The 15,956-nt window shown below is 45.5% G+C and overlaps 1 protein-coding gene across 3 annotated transcripts in view; it reads left to right on the forward strand.

Annotated features, from left to right (window-relative positions):
* The window catches only part of rsph4a (radial spoke head component 4A), a 28,671-nt gene that overhangs the window by 1,284 nt on the left and 11,431 nt on the right, over positions 1-15,956 (forward strand). For 2 of the 3 annotated variants that reach the window (XR_013889949.1, XM_080218229.1), the window contains exon 2: positions 12,511-12,748. Coding sequence is in view for 2 of the 3 variants with exons in the window: in XM_080218229.1 (XP_080074355.1) it covers positions 12,511-12,748 (238 nt within the window). In the remaining variant the exon portion in view is untranslated. Of the gene's footprint in view, positions 1-5,848; positions 5,943-12,510; positions 12,749-15,956 lie in introns of those variants that run through there. The other variant, XM_080218230.1, reaches the window with a different exon arrangement.

Raw genomic sequence — 15,956 nt, forward strand, 5'->3', positions numbered from 1 at the left:
CCAAAGTGGACAACCTCACATTTGCCAACATTAAATTCCATTTGCCAGTTCCTGGCCCATTCGCCCAGCCGATCTAGATCCTTCTGCAGACTCTCCACACCCTCCGCGCAATTTGCCGTTCCACCAATCTTGGTGTCATCAGCAAATTTCAACACCATACACTCGGTTCCCTCCTCCAGATCATCTATATAAATGGTGAATAGCTGAGGCCCCAGCACCGACCCCTGGGGCACTCCACTAGTCACCAACCGCCAATCCGAATAGCACCCATTGACCCCCACTCTCTGCCTCCTATTTGACAGCCAATCCTCTATCCACGCTAACACCCTACCCCCCAACTCCATGCCCCCTGACCTTCTGTAATAACCTCTTGTGAGGCACCTTGTCAAACGCCTTCTGAAAATCAAGAAACACCACATCCACCGGCTCTCCTCTATCCACCGCCCTAGACACATCCTCATAGAACTCCAATAAATTCGTCAGACACGACTTCCCCTTAACGAAACTGTGCTGCGTCTGCTCTATCAAACAATTCTCCTCAAGATGCCTCGCTATTTTCTCCTTGATCATGAATTCTAACATTTTACCTACAACAGACGTTAAACTAACCGGCCTATAATTCCCTGCCTTTTGCCTGCCACCCTTCTTAAACAACGGCGTAACATTAGCCGTTTTCCAATCTTCCGGCACTTCCCCGGAATCCAGCGACGTTTGGAAAATAATCACCAAGGCATCCACTATCACCTCCACCATTTCTTTCAGAACCCTTGGATGCATTCCATCCGGTCCTGGGGACTTGTCCACAATCAGTCCCTCCAGTCTGTCGAGCACTGCCTCTCTAGTAACAATAATATCATTCGGGCCTTCCACTCCTACCATCTTTCCATTGCTAACACCCGGCAAATTATTCACGTCCTCCTCCGTGAAGACCGAAACAAAAAAGTTATTCAAGGCCTCAGCCATTTCCCCATCCCCTACCACTAAGCCCCCCCCGCCCTCATCCTCTAAAGGTCCAACGTTCACCCTAGCCAGCCTCTTCCTTTTTATATATTTATAAAAACTCTTGCTATCCTTTTTTATATTAAGCACTAGCCCAGCTTCATAGTTTCTCCTACCCTTCTTTATCAACTTCTTTGTCATTCTTTGTTGACATTTAAACCTCTCCCAATCCTCTTCTCGCCCACTACTCTTAGCTACTCTAAACACATCCGCTTTTAATTTAACACTTTCCTTTACCTCCTTCGTTATCCACGGCTGATTATCTCTCCTCCTACGATCCTTTTTAACGATCGGAATAAATTTCTGCTGAGCACCAAGAAAGATCTCCTTAAAGATCCTCCACTGTTCCTCAGCAGACCTACCTTCCAACGCGCTCCCCCAATCAATATTCGCCAATTCCTCTCTCATCCTACCGTACTCCCCTCTGTTCAAACAAAGGACGCATGTCCGGGAACCCACTTTCTCCTCCTCCATCTGCATCAGAAACTCCACCATACAATGATCACTCTTCCCAAGAGGATCCTTCACCACAAGGTTCCTAATTCTACACGGCTCATTACATAACACCAGATCCAAGATAGCTCGCTCCCTCGTCGGCTCCAACACACACTGTTCAAGGAAACTATCCCAGCAGCATTCCAAGAACTCCTCCTCAAGCCCACCGCGTCCAACATGGGTGGACCAATCAATATGTAGATTGAAATCCCCCATAATTATCGCCGTTCCATTCCTGCACGCTGCATTTATTTACGCGTTAACAGCCCGCCCCACCTCCAGATCATTATTCGGGGGCCTATAGACGACACCCACCAGCGTCTTCCTCCCTTTGCTGTTCCTAATCTCCACCCACAACGATTCCACTTTCTGCTCTTTGGTTCCTATATCATCCCTTACTACCACCCTGATGCTATCCTTAATCAGCAGAGCTACGCACACCCCCCCCCCCTTTTGCCTCCTGCCTATCCTTCCTAAACACTTGATACCCCTGGACATTCAGCTCCCAGTCCCTGTCACCTTGCAGCCATGTCTCTGTAATGGCCACCAGATCATATCCATTTGTGCTGATCTGCACCACCAGCTCATCCACTCTATTCCGAATGCTTCGTGCATTCAGATAAAGTGCCTTCATCCCAGCCTTCACCTGTGCCCTATTTGCCAGAACGCCACCAACCATACTCACGCCCCCTACTCCCTTTATTATTGGGACATCCTTGGCCTCTTCCCTTACCTGTACCTTCTCCTTTACTTTAGACCCCGTAATGTCACCTACCCTCGCGCACACACACCCCCCCCCCCCCCCCCCCCCAATTAGTTTAAAGCCCTATCTACAGTCCTATTTACACGATTCGCCAGGACTCTGGTCCCAGCATGGTTCAGACCAACCCCATCCCACCTGAACAGGTCCCACCTACCCCAATACTTATGCCAATGCCCCATAAATTCAAACCCATTCCTCCCACACCAATCCCTGAGCCACCCATTCACTTCCTTAATCTTATCAACCTTACGCCTGTCTGCACTCGGTTCAGGCAGTAGTCCAGAGATAACCACCCTGTCGGTTCTACTTTTTAATTCCATTCCCAGCTTTTCATACTCCCTCCCCAGATCCTCAGTTCACATTTTGCCTACGTCGTTGGCACCCACATGTACTACAACAACCGGATTCTCACCCTCCCACTCCAGGTTCCTCTGCAGCCCAGATGCGACATCCTGGACCCGAGCACCAGGCAGACAACCCACCCTTCTGTGCGCTTTGTCATTGTGACAAAGGACAGTGTCAATACCCTTAACCACACTATCCCCAATTACTACTACGTTCCTTTTCACCTTCTCTTTGTCTATGTCCTGTGTCTGCATCACTGTACCGTGTGCAGTTTGCTCACCAAGCTCACAGCCCTCGTTCTTGTCCACACTGGAAGTAAGAACCTCAAACCTGTTATGCAGATTGAGAGGCTGAGGCATTTGGTCCCCACCCTCCTTCCTCCGGTCCCCACCCTCCTTCCTCCTCTCAGCAGCCCCCTCCTGTTCCTGACCCTTAGAGTTAGCCAGTCTGGGGGGGTGGATGTCTCTTGCACCCCATTGTCAATGGCACCCTCTCTCCCCCTGATGAGCCTCAGTGTCTGTAGCTCAGAGGCCAGGTCATCTACCTTGAGCTGGAGCTCCTCCAGCAACCAGCACTTACTGCACACATGGTCACATGGAAGGACCCTGGGCTCCACCAGCTCTCACATCATACAGAAACAGCACATCACAGGCCCCTCCATTATTCCCTGTAGTAATATTGAACAATTTCAATGCGAACTTACCTGGCCCTTTTCTCCAAAGCCCTTTGATCCTAAGCCCTAGTAGCTCACTCTGCTTCCCTCTCACTCTGCTGCCCGCTCCGACGCTGCCCGCTAACACTGCAATGAAGTTACTGTGAAATTCCCCTCATTGCCACACTGTGGCATCTGTTCGGGTCAATGCACCCTAACCAGCATGTCTTCCAGACTGTAGGAGGAAACCGGAGCATCCAGAAGAAACCCTCGTCTTGCCTCACCAGCAACTGGCATCTGAGGGCACAACCTCAGGCTAAAGGGCCAATCCTTTAAAAGGGAGATGAGGAGGGATTTCTTCAGCCAGAGAGTGGTGAATCTATGGAACTCTTTGCCGCAGAAGGCTGTGGAGGCCAGGTCATTGAGTGTTTTTAAGACAGAGATAGATAGGTTCTTGATTAATAAGAGGATCAGGGGTTATGGGGAAAAAAGCAGGAGAATGGGGATGAGAAAAATATCAGCCATGATTGAATGGCAGAGCAGACTTGATGGGTCGAGTGGCCTAATTCTGCTCCTATGTCTTATGGTCTTATTCCCTCCCTACACCTTTGTCAAAATGCGGTATGTTTACTATGCTATGTGCTTACTATTGTCAAAATGCTATGGGGGCGGCCCAATGGCACTGCTGCCTCACAGCACCAGGGACCTGTGTTCAACTCACGGCTACTGTCACTGTCATACGGGTCACTAACTGTGGGAGTTTGTACGTTCTCCCCGTGTCTGCATGGTCTTCCTCCGGGTGCTCCAGTTTCCTCCCACAGCCCAAAAGACGTGCTGATTAGATGGCTTGGCTATGCTAAATTGATCCAAGTGTTAGGGGCGTTAGCAGAATGGGGTTATGGGGGTAGGGCTTGGGTGGGATTGCGGTTGGTGCAGATTCAAATTTAGGGTTTCTGTGATCTATGATGGGTATAGCAGGATATGGGCCAAACATGGGTAATTAGGACTTGCTCAGTGCTTTAAAAAAAGGGGTGACATGGACAAGTTGGGCCAAAGGGCCTGTTTCCATGCTGTAAACCTCTATGAAAAGTATTTTATTCATAACTACAGCAAATTTGCAGCACGGTAGTACAGTGGTTAACACTGCTGCCGCATGACACCAGGGACCCAGGTTTGATTCCTGGCGTGGGCCACTGTCTGTGCGGAGTCTGCGTGTTCTCCCTGTGACTGCGTGGGTTCCTCCAGTTTTCTCCCACAGTCCAAAAGACCTGCTGTTTAGGTGCGCTGGCCACGGTAATCCTCCCACAGTGTACCAGTTGAATCGATCTGGGTGGAAATGGTGTGTTGGTGTTACCGCAACTGGAGTATTGTGTCCAGTTTTGGAAGGATGTGGGCGGAGGAGGTTCACCATATTGATTCCATGGATGAGGGGGTTGACGTATGAGGAGACAGTTTGGGCTTACACTTGCTGGAATTTAGAAGGACGAGAGGGGATCTGATCAAGTTATATAACATTTTAAAAGGGGTTGATGAAGTAAATGTAGACCAAATGATTCCTCTTATGGGGCAATCTAAGAACATAAGAAATAGGAGCAGGAGTAGGCCATCTAGCCCTTCGAGCCTGCCCCGCCTTTCAACAAGATCATGGCTGATCTGAAGTGGATCAGTTCCACTTTCCCTAGAGGGATTCACTAGAGGGATTACTATTTAAAGGGTGAAAAGCTGCAGCATGCTACGGTGCAGAGGGACCTGGGACTCCTTGTGCATGATCGCAAAAACCCAGTCTGCAGGTGCAGCAGGTGATCAAGAAGGCAAATGGTATGCTGGCCTTTATAGCGAGGGGGTTAGAATATAAAAGCAGGGAGGTCTTGCTGCAACTGTACAGGGCACTGGTGAGGCCGCAGCTGGAGTACTGTGTGCAGTTTTGGTCGCCACACTTGCGCAAGGATATTTTGGCCTTGGAGGGAGTGCAGAGGAGGTTCACTAGGCTGATACCGGAGATGAGGGGGTTGGACTATGAAGAGAGACTAAATAGACTGGGTCTGTACTCGTTGGATTTTAGAAGGATGAGGGGGGATCTTATAGAGGTGTATAAGATAATGAAAGGGATGGATAGGGTAGAGGTAGAGAGATTCTTCCCGCTTAGAAAGGATAGCAGGACTAGAGGGCACAGCCTCCAGATAAGGAGGAGGCAGTTTAAATCGGAGTTGAGGAGGAGCTTCTTCGCTCAAAGGGTGGTGAATCTCTGGAATTCTCTGCCCGTTGAAGTGGTGGAGGCTACCTCGTTAAATATATTTAAGTCACGGGTAGATAAGTTTTTGACAGACAAGGGAATTAAGGGTTATGGGGCGAGAGCAGGAAAGTGGAACTGATCCACTTCAGATCAGCCATGATCTTATTGAATGGCGGGGCAGGCTCAAGGGGCTGGATGGCCTACTCGTGCTCCTATTTCTTATGTTCCCGCTTTCTCCCCATAACCCTTAATTCCCTTGTCTATCAGAAATCTACCTACCGTGACTTAAATATATTCAGCGAGGTAGCCTCCACCACTTCAATGGGCAGAGAATTCCAAAGACTCATGACCCTTTGAGTGAAGAAGTTCCTCCTCAGCTCTGATCTAAACTGCACGCCCCCCTTATTTTGAGGCTGTGCCCTCTAGTTCTGCTGAACTAGAACAAGAGGACACAGGTATGCACGTTTTTTATATTCATTTGTGGGACATGGCCAGCCAACATTTATTGCCTATCCTGAATTGTCCTTGTTCAGAGGGCAGTTGAGAGTCAACCACATTGCTGTGGCTCTGGATTCGCATGTAGGCCAGACCAGGTAAGGACGGCAGATTTCCTTCCCTAACGGACATTAGTGAATTGTTGCGAGCGGTAGATTTAAAACTGAGATGAGGAGGAACTACTTCTCACAGAGGGTGGTGAATTTGTGGAACTTGCTGCCCCATAGTGCATTGAATGGTTTCAAGAAGGAGATAAAGATACTTCTGGTAAAAAAATAATGGGATAAGGGGAACAGGTGGGGAGGTAGGTTCAAGACCAGGGAGAGATCAGCCATGATCTGATTGAATGGCGGAGCAGGCTCAAAGGGCTGAATTTGCCCCCTTCTACTCTTAACTCCTATGTTCCATTAATGAGCCCTCATGATGGAGTTTGGACCCCATGAAAAAACATGCACAAAAGCAGGAGTATAATGTTAAAAACAAAAGCTTCCATTTAAATGAACAACAGATTAATTCTAAGACCCATTCCCTGTATAAACTGTAAAGAAAACAGTCGCCTGTGGTAACACCCTCAAGCCATCGCCATCAAATCATGTAATCAGCACTTTAAGCACTCTACAACCCTTTTAAATATATAACATCCCTCCCCCTTTTACTTCTCTGGTCATTACAATGACAAATTACTACAATGTTATACATAGGGTCAATAATACTCGAGGCACAGTACACCATTAATCATTACACACAGTCTACAAAAGGTGAATGTAGCCCAATCTATCATGCAAACCAGCCTCCCATCCATTCACTCTGTCTACACAGCCTGCTGCCTCAGCAAAGCTGCCAGCATAATCAGGGACTCCACACACCCTGGACATTCTCTCTTCCACCACCTTCTGTCGGGAATAAGATACAAAAGTCTGAGGCCACATACCAACCGACTCAAGAACAGCTTCTTCCCTGCTGCCGTCAGACTTTTGAATGGATCTACCTTGCATTAAGCTGATCTTTCTCTCCACCCTCGCTATGACTGTAACACTACATTCTGCTCTCTCATTTTCTTTTCTGTGAACTGTATGCTTTATCTGTATAGTGTGCAAGAAGCAATACTTTTCACTGTAAATACATGTGACAATAATCAATCAAATCGGAACAACAAAATTGTTCAGGAGGATGTCTGTTCTTCTGATGTTAATTGACGTCCTGGAGTTTGACTGTCCTTGACCCTAAGAGTATGATTTGGAATTTCAGTAAACGCTTCTTCTCTTGGAACTAATTTTGCATCATTCTCACTTGGTATATTAATATAGAGACAATCATCAAGCAACTCAGATGCAAAGTCTTCTACAGTAGAATTCACAGCATTAGGAGCTAAAAAAGTTAGTACTTCTGGAGATGATTAAGAAATCAGTTTGAGATGATAACAATTGGTCAGCTCGCCAAACTAGTGCAACTTTGGTTTGAACCACATAAGAAATTGGACCTTATTTTTTTGCTAAAACTACGGATCTTGGTTCTCATCTAGTAACTTGAGATTGTTGTTGACTCTCTGCTACCTCTGGAAGCAGTAACAAATCGAACATCATTCTCAGCTCTCCCTTGAAGAGCAGTAATGCAGGTAGTGACATGAGTAGTGTTTCTGCGATGACGACAGCCAGGCTAATGAGGTTGGCTTGTTAGAGTATGAATTATTTGAGGTGTCCCTGGAGAGGGAACATGCAGTGTCCACAGGCGCAGTTGACGCCTTCTATGCCTGTTGGGCACCGCAGGAGCTGGGGTGTATTATAGACCCCGACCATCACATTTTGATTTAATGTTTTAAGTTTCCTTTTGACTTTGGTTTCTGTTCGGGCCGTCCCCTCTTCCTTTTTGGGGGACTGCCCCTTTTAATTTGTCCCTAAGTTAATTTGAGTTTTTTTACTTGCTGGGTAGGCAAAAGAGGTACTTAATGAATACTAAACGATGGTTAAAGCAGGTGGGTCAGACTCCCAGCCTGCATTCAGCAGGGAGCGACTGGAGACATGTAATAACTCCATGGAGTTATTACAGTTTCAATAAGATGCAAAAAAATCTACGATTTTACGATTCACACGATATGATGATAAGTCTCGCTCTCCTGAAGCTTTTAAAGAAGGATCGTACAAATCTTTCAGCTAATCCATTGGTTGATGGATAATAGGATTTTATACGTCAGGAAGAAGATACAAAAGTCTGAGGTCATGTACCAACTGACTCAAGAACAGCTTCTTCCCTGCTGCCGTCAGACTTTTGAAAGGACCTACCTCAAGCTGATCTTTCTCTACACCCTAGCTGTGACTGCAATACTATATTTTGCACTCTCGTTTCCTTCTCTTAGAACAGTATGCTTTGTATAGCTTGTAAGAAACAATACTTTTCACTGTATACTAATACAGGTATACTAATACATGTGACAATAAATCAAATCAAAAAAATATGCTGAATACTGTTTACTTTGAGATAATCCTCAAACTCTTGTGAAGTAAACTGTGAAGTATTATCACTAACCATCGGTACTGGTTTATCAAATTGTGCAAAAATTGTCAAGTTGTTCAATGGTTTGTTCAGATGTAGACATTCTTATGACTTCTCGCCACTTAGAGTATGCATCAATTGTAACTAAGAACATGTAACCCTCAAATGGACCAGCAGAATCTACATGTAATTGTTACCATGGCATTTTAAGCCGCTCCCAAGGATGTAAATGTGTATTTCTTCTTTATGCACTGGATTGTCCCACTCTTTCTTCAATCCAAGCATCCAGACCTGGCCACCAAAAGTAATTACGTGCTCATGCCTCTATCTGGAATATACTAGGGTGTCTTTCTTGTAATTGTTCAAAAACCCTTCCACGTAGACTAGGAGGAATGATCCCATGGATTCCCCATAATGGACACCCACCTAGACAGCTTAAGCTTTCCTAGCACACAACATTTTAAATCAAGATGTGATAGATGTATGTGTTCCAGCTATTAGAGTCATAGAGGTTTCCAGCATGTTTAGGACTCTGCATTGTTTGATGAAAAACTGGTTGGCTGTTTTCAGTTTGGAACTGCAGGTTGGAATTCTAGTTTTAGAAGGGGCCTCAAACTGAAAAGAAGTCTCTCCCTGAAATCCTGCTGATTAGATGAAAGCAAAGTTTTGCTTTTCTGAAGAGGAGAATCGTCTGTTGGTGGCTTGCCTTGTATCCCTAGATTTTTGGGGGAGCTATTCTGATTTCAATCCGTTCTGAGTCTATCTAGAGAATTACATACTTACATAATTCATTCAAAGGTCTCAAGTCTAGTATCATGTGACCATTAGTCTTTGCTGTGTTAAGCCTGTGAAAAGGGTCTTCTGTCGATGGGATTTGTTTGATTGGAACACATTAGGTATATTTATTAGGAGTTACACATTATAGTGCTTGTTTTGTTTCATGTTTGTAATTGATGAAGTTCTAACTAGTTTCCTTACTATACATATTAACTGTATTCTTAAATAAACTCTGTTTGATAAAAGCTGTCTAGTGGGTCACTTGAACCACATCTGAAGTGAAACATCTCATGCCCACCCGAGCCAAATTCAAGATGTAAAACTTATGATCAGGTGTGTTCCATCAAACACTTTGGAGTTTATGACCTGAACCATAACACCTACCATGTTACAAAGATCAATAATAAGCCCGAAGCTTGAGGCCGTTTTAGAAACCAACAAAAGACCATCAAAACGTCGATAAGGAATAAATAGATTATTAGAGTAATCTAGCTGGGAACATCAAAACAGATTGTAAGGTTTTTTCCAAGTATATAGAAAGGAAGAGAGTAGCTAAAGTAAGTGCTGGTCCTTGAGAGACAGAGACATTAAACAAATACTTGGTTTCTGTCACAGTAGAAGGCACGTATTACATACTATAAATAGAATGTATTTAAAGGTTTAATGATCGAGGAACTTAAAGTAATTACTAGCAGGAAAGAAAAACTTAAAACTTAAAGGTCTAAAATCTGACAAATCCCCAGGACTTGAAATTAACCAAAACTCCCCTCCCTGTACCAATCGCACCAATTCCTGATCCGTCCCTGTTCTCACTGACCTATGTAAGCACCTGTTTAAGCAATGCCTTGAATTTAAAATTGCTATCCTTGCTTTCAAATTGCTTCATGGCCTCACCCTTTCCTACCTGTCTAATCTCGAGGCCTCTAAGTTGCCCCAGCATGTCATTCATGGCCTCTTGTGCATCCCTGATTTTATTGGATCCACCACTGCCACCCATGTCTTCAGCTGCCTGGGCTCTAAACTCTGGAATTCCTTCTCTAAAGGTCTTTTTTCCTTTCAGACTCAATTGCGAACCTAACCCGTTGACCGAGCTTTGGGACATCTGTCCTAATATTGCTTTAAGTGGCCTGGTGTGAAATTTTACTTTGTGATGTTTGTGTGGACAACCTTAGAACATTTTGTTCTTTTAAAAGCATTATATAAAAATCAGTTTATGGGGAGGTGATGGCCTAGTGGTATTCTCGCCAGATTGTTAATCCAGAAACTCAGCTAATGTTGTGGGGACCTGGGTTCAAATCCCACCACAGCAGATGGTGGAACTTGAGTTCAATAAAAGAAAATCTTGAATTAAAAATCTACTGATTCCCATCTGGTTTTCTAAAGTCCTTCTAGGAAAATAAATCTGCCATCTTTACCTGGTCTGGCCTACATGTGACTCCAGAGCCACAGCAATGTGGCTGACTCTCAACTGCCCTCGGGCAACTAGGGATGGGCAATAAATGCTGGCCCAGCCACTGATGCCCATATCCCATGAATGAATAAAAAAAATCAGTTGTTTTCTGTAGATCTCTTAAATGCATACTGCATCACCAAACTAGATAGATTGCAATTTGATTGGATTTAATTTATTATTGTCACATGTATTTACATACAGTGAAAAGTATTGTTTCTTGTGCACTATACAAAGAAAGCATACTGTTCATAGAGAAGGAAAGGAGAGAGTGCAGAATGTAGTGTTACAGTCATAGCTAGGGTGTAGAGAAAGATCAACTTAATGCAAGGTAGATCCATTCAAAACTCTGATGGCAGCAGGGGGGAAGCGATTTTTGAGTCGGCTAGTATGTGACCTCAGACTTTTGTATCTTTTTCCCAAAGGAAGAAGGCGGAAGAGAGAATGTCTGGGGTGCATGGCGTCCTTAATTTGCTGGCTGCTTTGCCAAGGCAGCAGGAAGCGTAGACAGAGTGAATGAATGGGAAGCTGGTTTGCATGATGGATTGAGCTACATTCATGACTTTTTGTAGTTCCTTGCGGCCTTGGGCAGAACAGGAGCCAAATCAAGTTGTGTTACAAGCAGAAAGAATGCTTTCTATGGTGCATCTGTAAAAGAGGCTCCAATATTGAAATAGTCATTCAGCCCATCTGGTCCACTTATTGGCCATGCGAACAAGTGGCCCTCATCACCTTATTCCCAACTCCCGTCAGGCTGTTTCCCTTTGCCCACCCACCCAGTCTAACGTTGACACAGTTTCTGCTTCAGCCCAGAAGCAAATCCCACAGCCTCATAACTTCCTGTCATCATGTCTTTCACCCAATCCCGTATCTGTGGTTCCTCCATTTGAGATCACCTTAGGCCTTGATAACCCTTTTGGTCCCATATCCTGCTGCCCTAACTCAGTGGGAGGACTCATGCAAGGAAAGACCACTGAGTTGACTTCAGTGAGAGTCAACACCACCCTGAGAATCTGCTGTGAGATTAAGGTGCAAGAAGAAAAGCAAATGGGAAGAGGATATATTTGTAAATGATTGAGGAGGTTGAGGAGAAGGGCATTCTGTAAGAGGGAGACACAGAACAATTCAGCACAATGGCATAATGTCATAGTGGTTAGCATTGCTGCCTCACAGCGCAAGGGAGCCTGATTTGATTCCAACCTCAGGTTACTATCTGTGTAGAATCGTAGCCATTCAGCCCATCGAGTCTGCACCAACCACAATCCCACCCCTATCCCCATTATCCCATGCATTTATCCTAGCTAGACCCCCCAACACTAAAGGCAATTTAGCATAGCCAATCCACCTAATCTGCACATCTTTAGACGGTGGGAGGAAACTGGAGCACCTGGAGGAAACCCTCGCAAACACAGGGAGAATGTGCAAACTCCACACTGACAGTAACCCAAGCTGGGAATCGAACCCGGGACCCTGGTGCTGTGAGATAACAGTGCTAACCACTGTGCCACCATGCTGCCCAGAGGCTGCACATTCGCCCCATGTCTACAAGGGTTTCCTCTGAGTGCTCCGGTTTCCCCCGAGTGCTCCGGTTCCCCCTTTCACTCCAAAGATGTGTGGGTTAGGTTGATTGGCCATGTTAAATTGTCCCATGGTGTCAGGGGAATTAACAGGGTAAATATGTGGGATTAGTGGGATTACTGAGATAGGATGGGATTGTTATCGGTGCCGGCTCGATGTGCCGAATGGCCTCCTCCTGCACTGCAGGGATTCTATGACTGTCCTTTCAACCTTTCTGTTCTCTGCCCTTCTAGCTATGATCATCTGTCACAGGTACTGACCAAGCTGTTGGATGAACGGCCTGACAATGCTGTGGACATCTTTGAAGACATCAGCAAAAAGGTGAAGCAGGCACAATTCAACAAGAAGATGGACACACTTCGCGATGAGTATGAGACTTCCACGGCATACAGTTTGGCTGAGGTTCAGAAATCTCTCTTTGCAAAGGCAATTGAAACAGAAGAGGGGGCAGGAGATCACGAGGAGGAAATGGTAAATACTGTTTTCAGAAGCTTAGCACTTCACCAGTGTAAGGTCCTCTACACCATTGTGGGCCAGCACGATGGCACAGTGGTTAGCACTGCTGCCTCACAGCACCAGGAAACCAGCTTTGATTCCTGTCTGTGTGGAGTCTGCATGTTCTCCCCGTGTCTGCATGGATTTCCTCCGGATGCTCCAGTTACCTCCCGCAGTATGAAAGATGTGCTGGTTAGGTGCTAAATTCTCCCTCGGTGTACCCGAACACAAGTTGGTGATCAGGGGATTTTCACAGTAACTTCATTGCAGTGTTAATGTAAGCCTTACTTGTGACTAATAAATAAGTAAATAGATAAATAAATCATCAAGTTCAGTGTGCAGAGCAGAAATGTGCAGAGCGGAAATGCACAGAGAACTGGTTGGGTGGAACAGTGTATCAAAATCTCAAAGTCAGTGACCTGATGGCCCATCTGTTCAAGGCATGGGATAGAATGATTCCTTTTTTGCTTTGAATCGGCTGATGTCCATTGGGGTGAGGACTGTAATTGTCCTCAGTTCCTTGGCCAAATGCTGATCACTATCCAAGTGAGCCCAGCTAATTAATGCATGCAGGGAAGATTTGTACCTGGTCATATTGTACTCACGTAGGCTGCTAACATTCTGACTAAGCATATCCAGAGTGGGATTGGGGGCATTTTGCCCATTCTTGGCACAAAATAGTGGAAATAGAGGAAAATTAAAATAGAGGAAATTAAACAGGGCTAACAAAAAGTTCTTTCCTGCATCCAAAGCCCCAAATTGTGGCATTTTGATTCTCATTCTTATAGTAAATATAATTTGATGCTAATCATAAGATTATAGAACATGGAAAGAGGCCATTCAGGGTAGTACGATGGCACAGTGGTTAGCGCTGCTGCTTCACAGCACCAGGAACCCAAATTCGATTCCTGCTCTGTGTGGAGTTTACACATTCTCCCTGTGTCTGTGTGGGTTTGCTGCAGTTTCCTCCTACTCTCTAAAGATGTGCAGGTTAGGTGGATTGGCCATGCTAAATTGCCCCTCAATGCCAGGGGGATTAACAAGGTAAATATGTGGGGTTACAGGGATAGCACCTGAGTGGGCTTGTGGTCAGTGCTGACTCGATGGGCTGAATGACTATCTTCTGCACTGTAGGGATTCTATGATTTGGTTCATTGTAACTGTCCTGGCTCCTTGAAAGAATCATTCAATTAGTCCCGTTTTCCAGATCACTTCATATTGTCCCCTTTCGAATACATATTGAAATCTTTTACTGTGCTTTCACCATCTTTTTCAGCAGTGCGTTCCATCTGCTGTCTTTTGACGATTATCTTAATACTGTATCCTCTGGGTTACTGACCCTACTGCCAGTGGAAACAGGTCCTTCTCATTCACTCTGCCAAAAGCACACTTAAAACGACTGAGAATGATTTGCAAAAGAAGCAAATGTGACATGAGAAGTAGCTTCTTTTCACACAGCCAGCATTTGGGGTCTGGGACACAATGCCTGGACATGTGATGGGGGCAGGTTCAATTGAGGCAGTCAAGAGGGTGCTAGATGATTATCGGAATAGAAACAATGTGCAGGGGTATGGGAGAAATCATAGAATCTTGTGCAGAAGGAGGCCATTCGGCCTTTTGTGTCTTCATTGACCACAATTCCAGCCAGACCCTATTCCTGGAGCCCCCGTTTATCCAGCTAATCCCCCTGACACCAAAGGGCAATTTAGCACAGCCAATTCACCTAACCTGCACATCTTTGGACACTAAGTGACAATTTTTTAGCATGGCCAAATTAGCCTAACCTACATGTCTTTGGACACTAAGGACAATTTGACATGGTCATATCTAACCTTCACATCTTTGGGACACTAAGGGGCAATTTAGCATGGCCAATTCACCTAACCCTCAAACTTTGGACTGTGGGAGGAAACTGGAGCACCCGGAGGAAAAAGATATAAAAGTCTGAGGTCACATACTACTCAACCTTGTTGTCTAACGAGGGGCATACACACGGTGGGTCGTGTGTGGGCTGCTCTTGGATGTTTCGAGATAGCCTAGTACTTCACGTCGTTTGTGTACGCTTAAAACTGGACCAGCAGATGAGCACCACGACATCTCAGTGACTATCACTGTTTGCTGTGCAGATACATGGATTTGGGCCAGTGTCTGTGGGAGTTTGTGCATTCTCCCTGTGATTGCGTGGGTTTCCTCCGGGTGCTCTGGTTTCCTCTCACACCCCAAAGATGTGCTCTTAGGCTGATTGGTGTAACAAATTGTCCCTAAATTATTCTCCCCTTAATCTGGTTTCCAATGGGGGTACCATAAGCATAGACATGGGTCAAGAGTGGAGGAGGAAAAACACATTGTTAAGATGGCGGCACGGGCTCGTTGGGCCGAAGGGCCTGTTTCCCGTGCTGTGTTGTTCTTTGTTCTTTGTTCTTTGCTCTTTGACTCAAGAACAGCTTCTTCCCTGCTGCTGTCAGACTTTTGAATGGATCTACCTTGCATTAAGTTGATCTTTCTCTACACCCTAGCTATGACTGTAACACTACATTCTGCACCCTCTTGTTTCCTTCTCTATGAACAGTATGCTTTGTCTGTATAGTGTGTAAGAAACAATACTTTTCACTGTATACCAATACATGTGACAATAATAAGTCAAAGGGCCATGCTCTATAAACAATGAGTTAAAGCAGATGGGGGAATGGAGTCTGAACTTACACAGCCCCAGAAGTGAGAAATGGAAAAAAATGGGAAACAAAAGTGAGAAGGTTCACCTCCGTTGGGGTAGATTATCCCAGGAGCTGTCAATGTGAATTAGCCAAGATAACTTTTATCTGCATAAACATCGAAGAAAGTAAAGTTAATTTATTCGTCACAAGTAAGGTTTATATTAACACTGCAATGAAGTTAATATGAAATTCCCCTAGTCGGTGCCTCCGGTGCCTGTTTGGGTCAATGCACCCTAACCAGCATATCTCTCAGACCGTGGGAGGAAACCGGAGCACCCGGAGGAAACCCACACAGACACAGGGCAGAATGTGCAGACTCCAAGCAGACGGTGACCCGAGGTCGGAATTGAGCCCAGGTCCCTGGCACTGTGAGGCAGCAGTGTTAACCGCTGTGCCACTGTGCTGCCCTAGGCAGGAGAATGACACTAAGCCATGATGCTCATTTGGAGAGCCGCTGCAGGCACAATGGG

This window comes from Carcharhinus amblyrhynchos, unplaced genomic scaffold (assembly GCF_965287045.1).
Source record: "Carcharhinus amblyrhynchos unplaced genomic scaffold, sCarAmb.v2.hapA scaffold_37, whole genome shotgun sequence".
Taxonomy (NCBI): domain Eukaryota; kingdom Metazoa; phylum Chordata; class Chondrichthyes; order Carcharhiniformes; family Carcharhinidae; genus Carcharhinus; species Carcharhinus amblyrhynchos.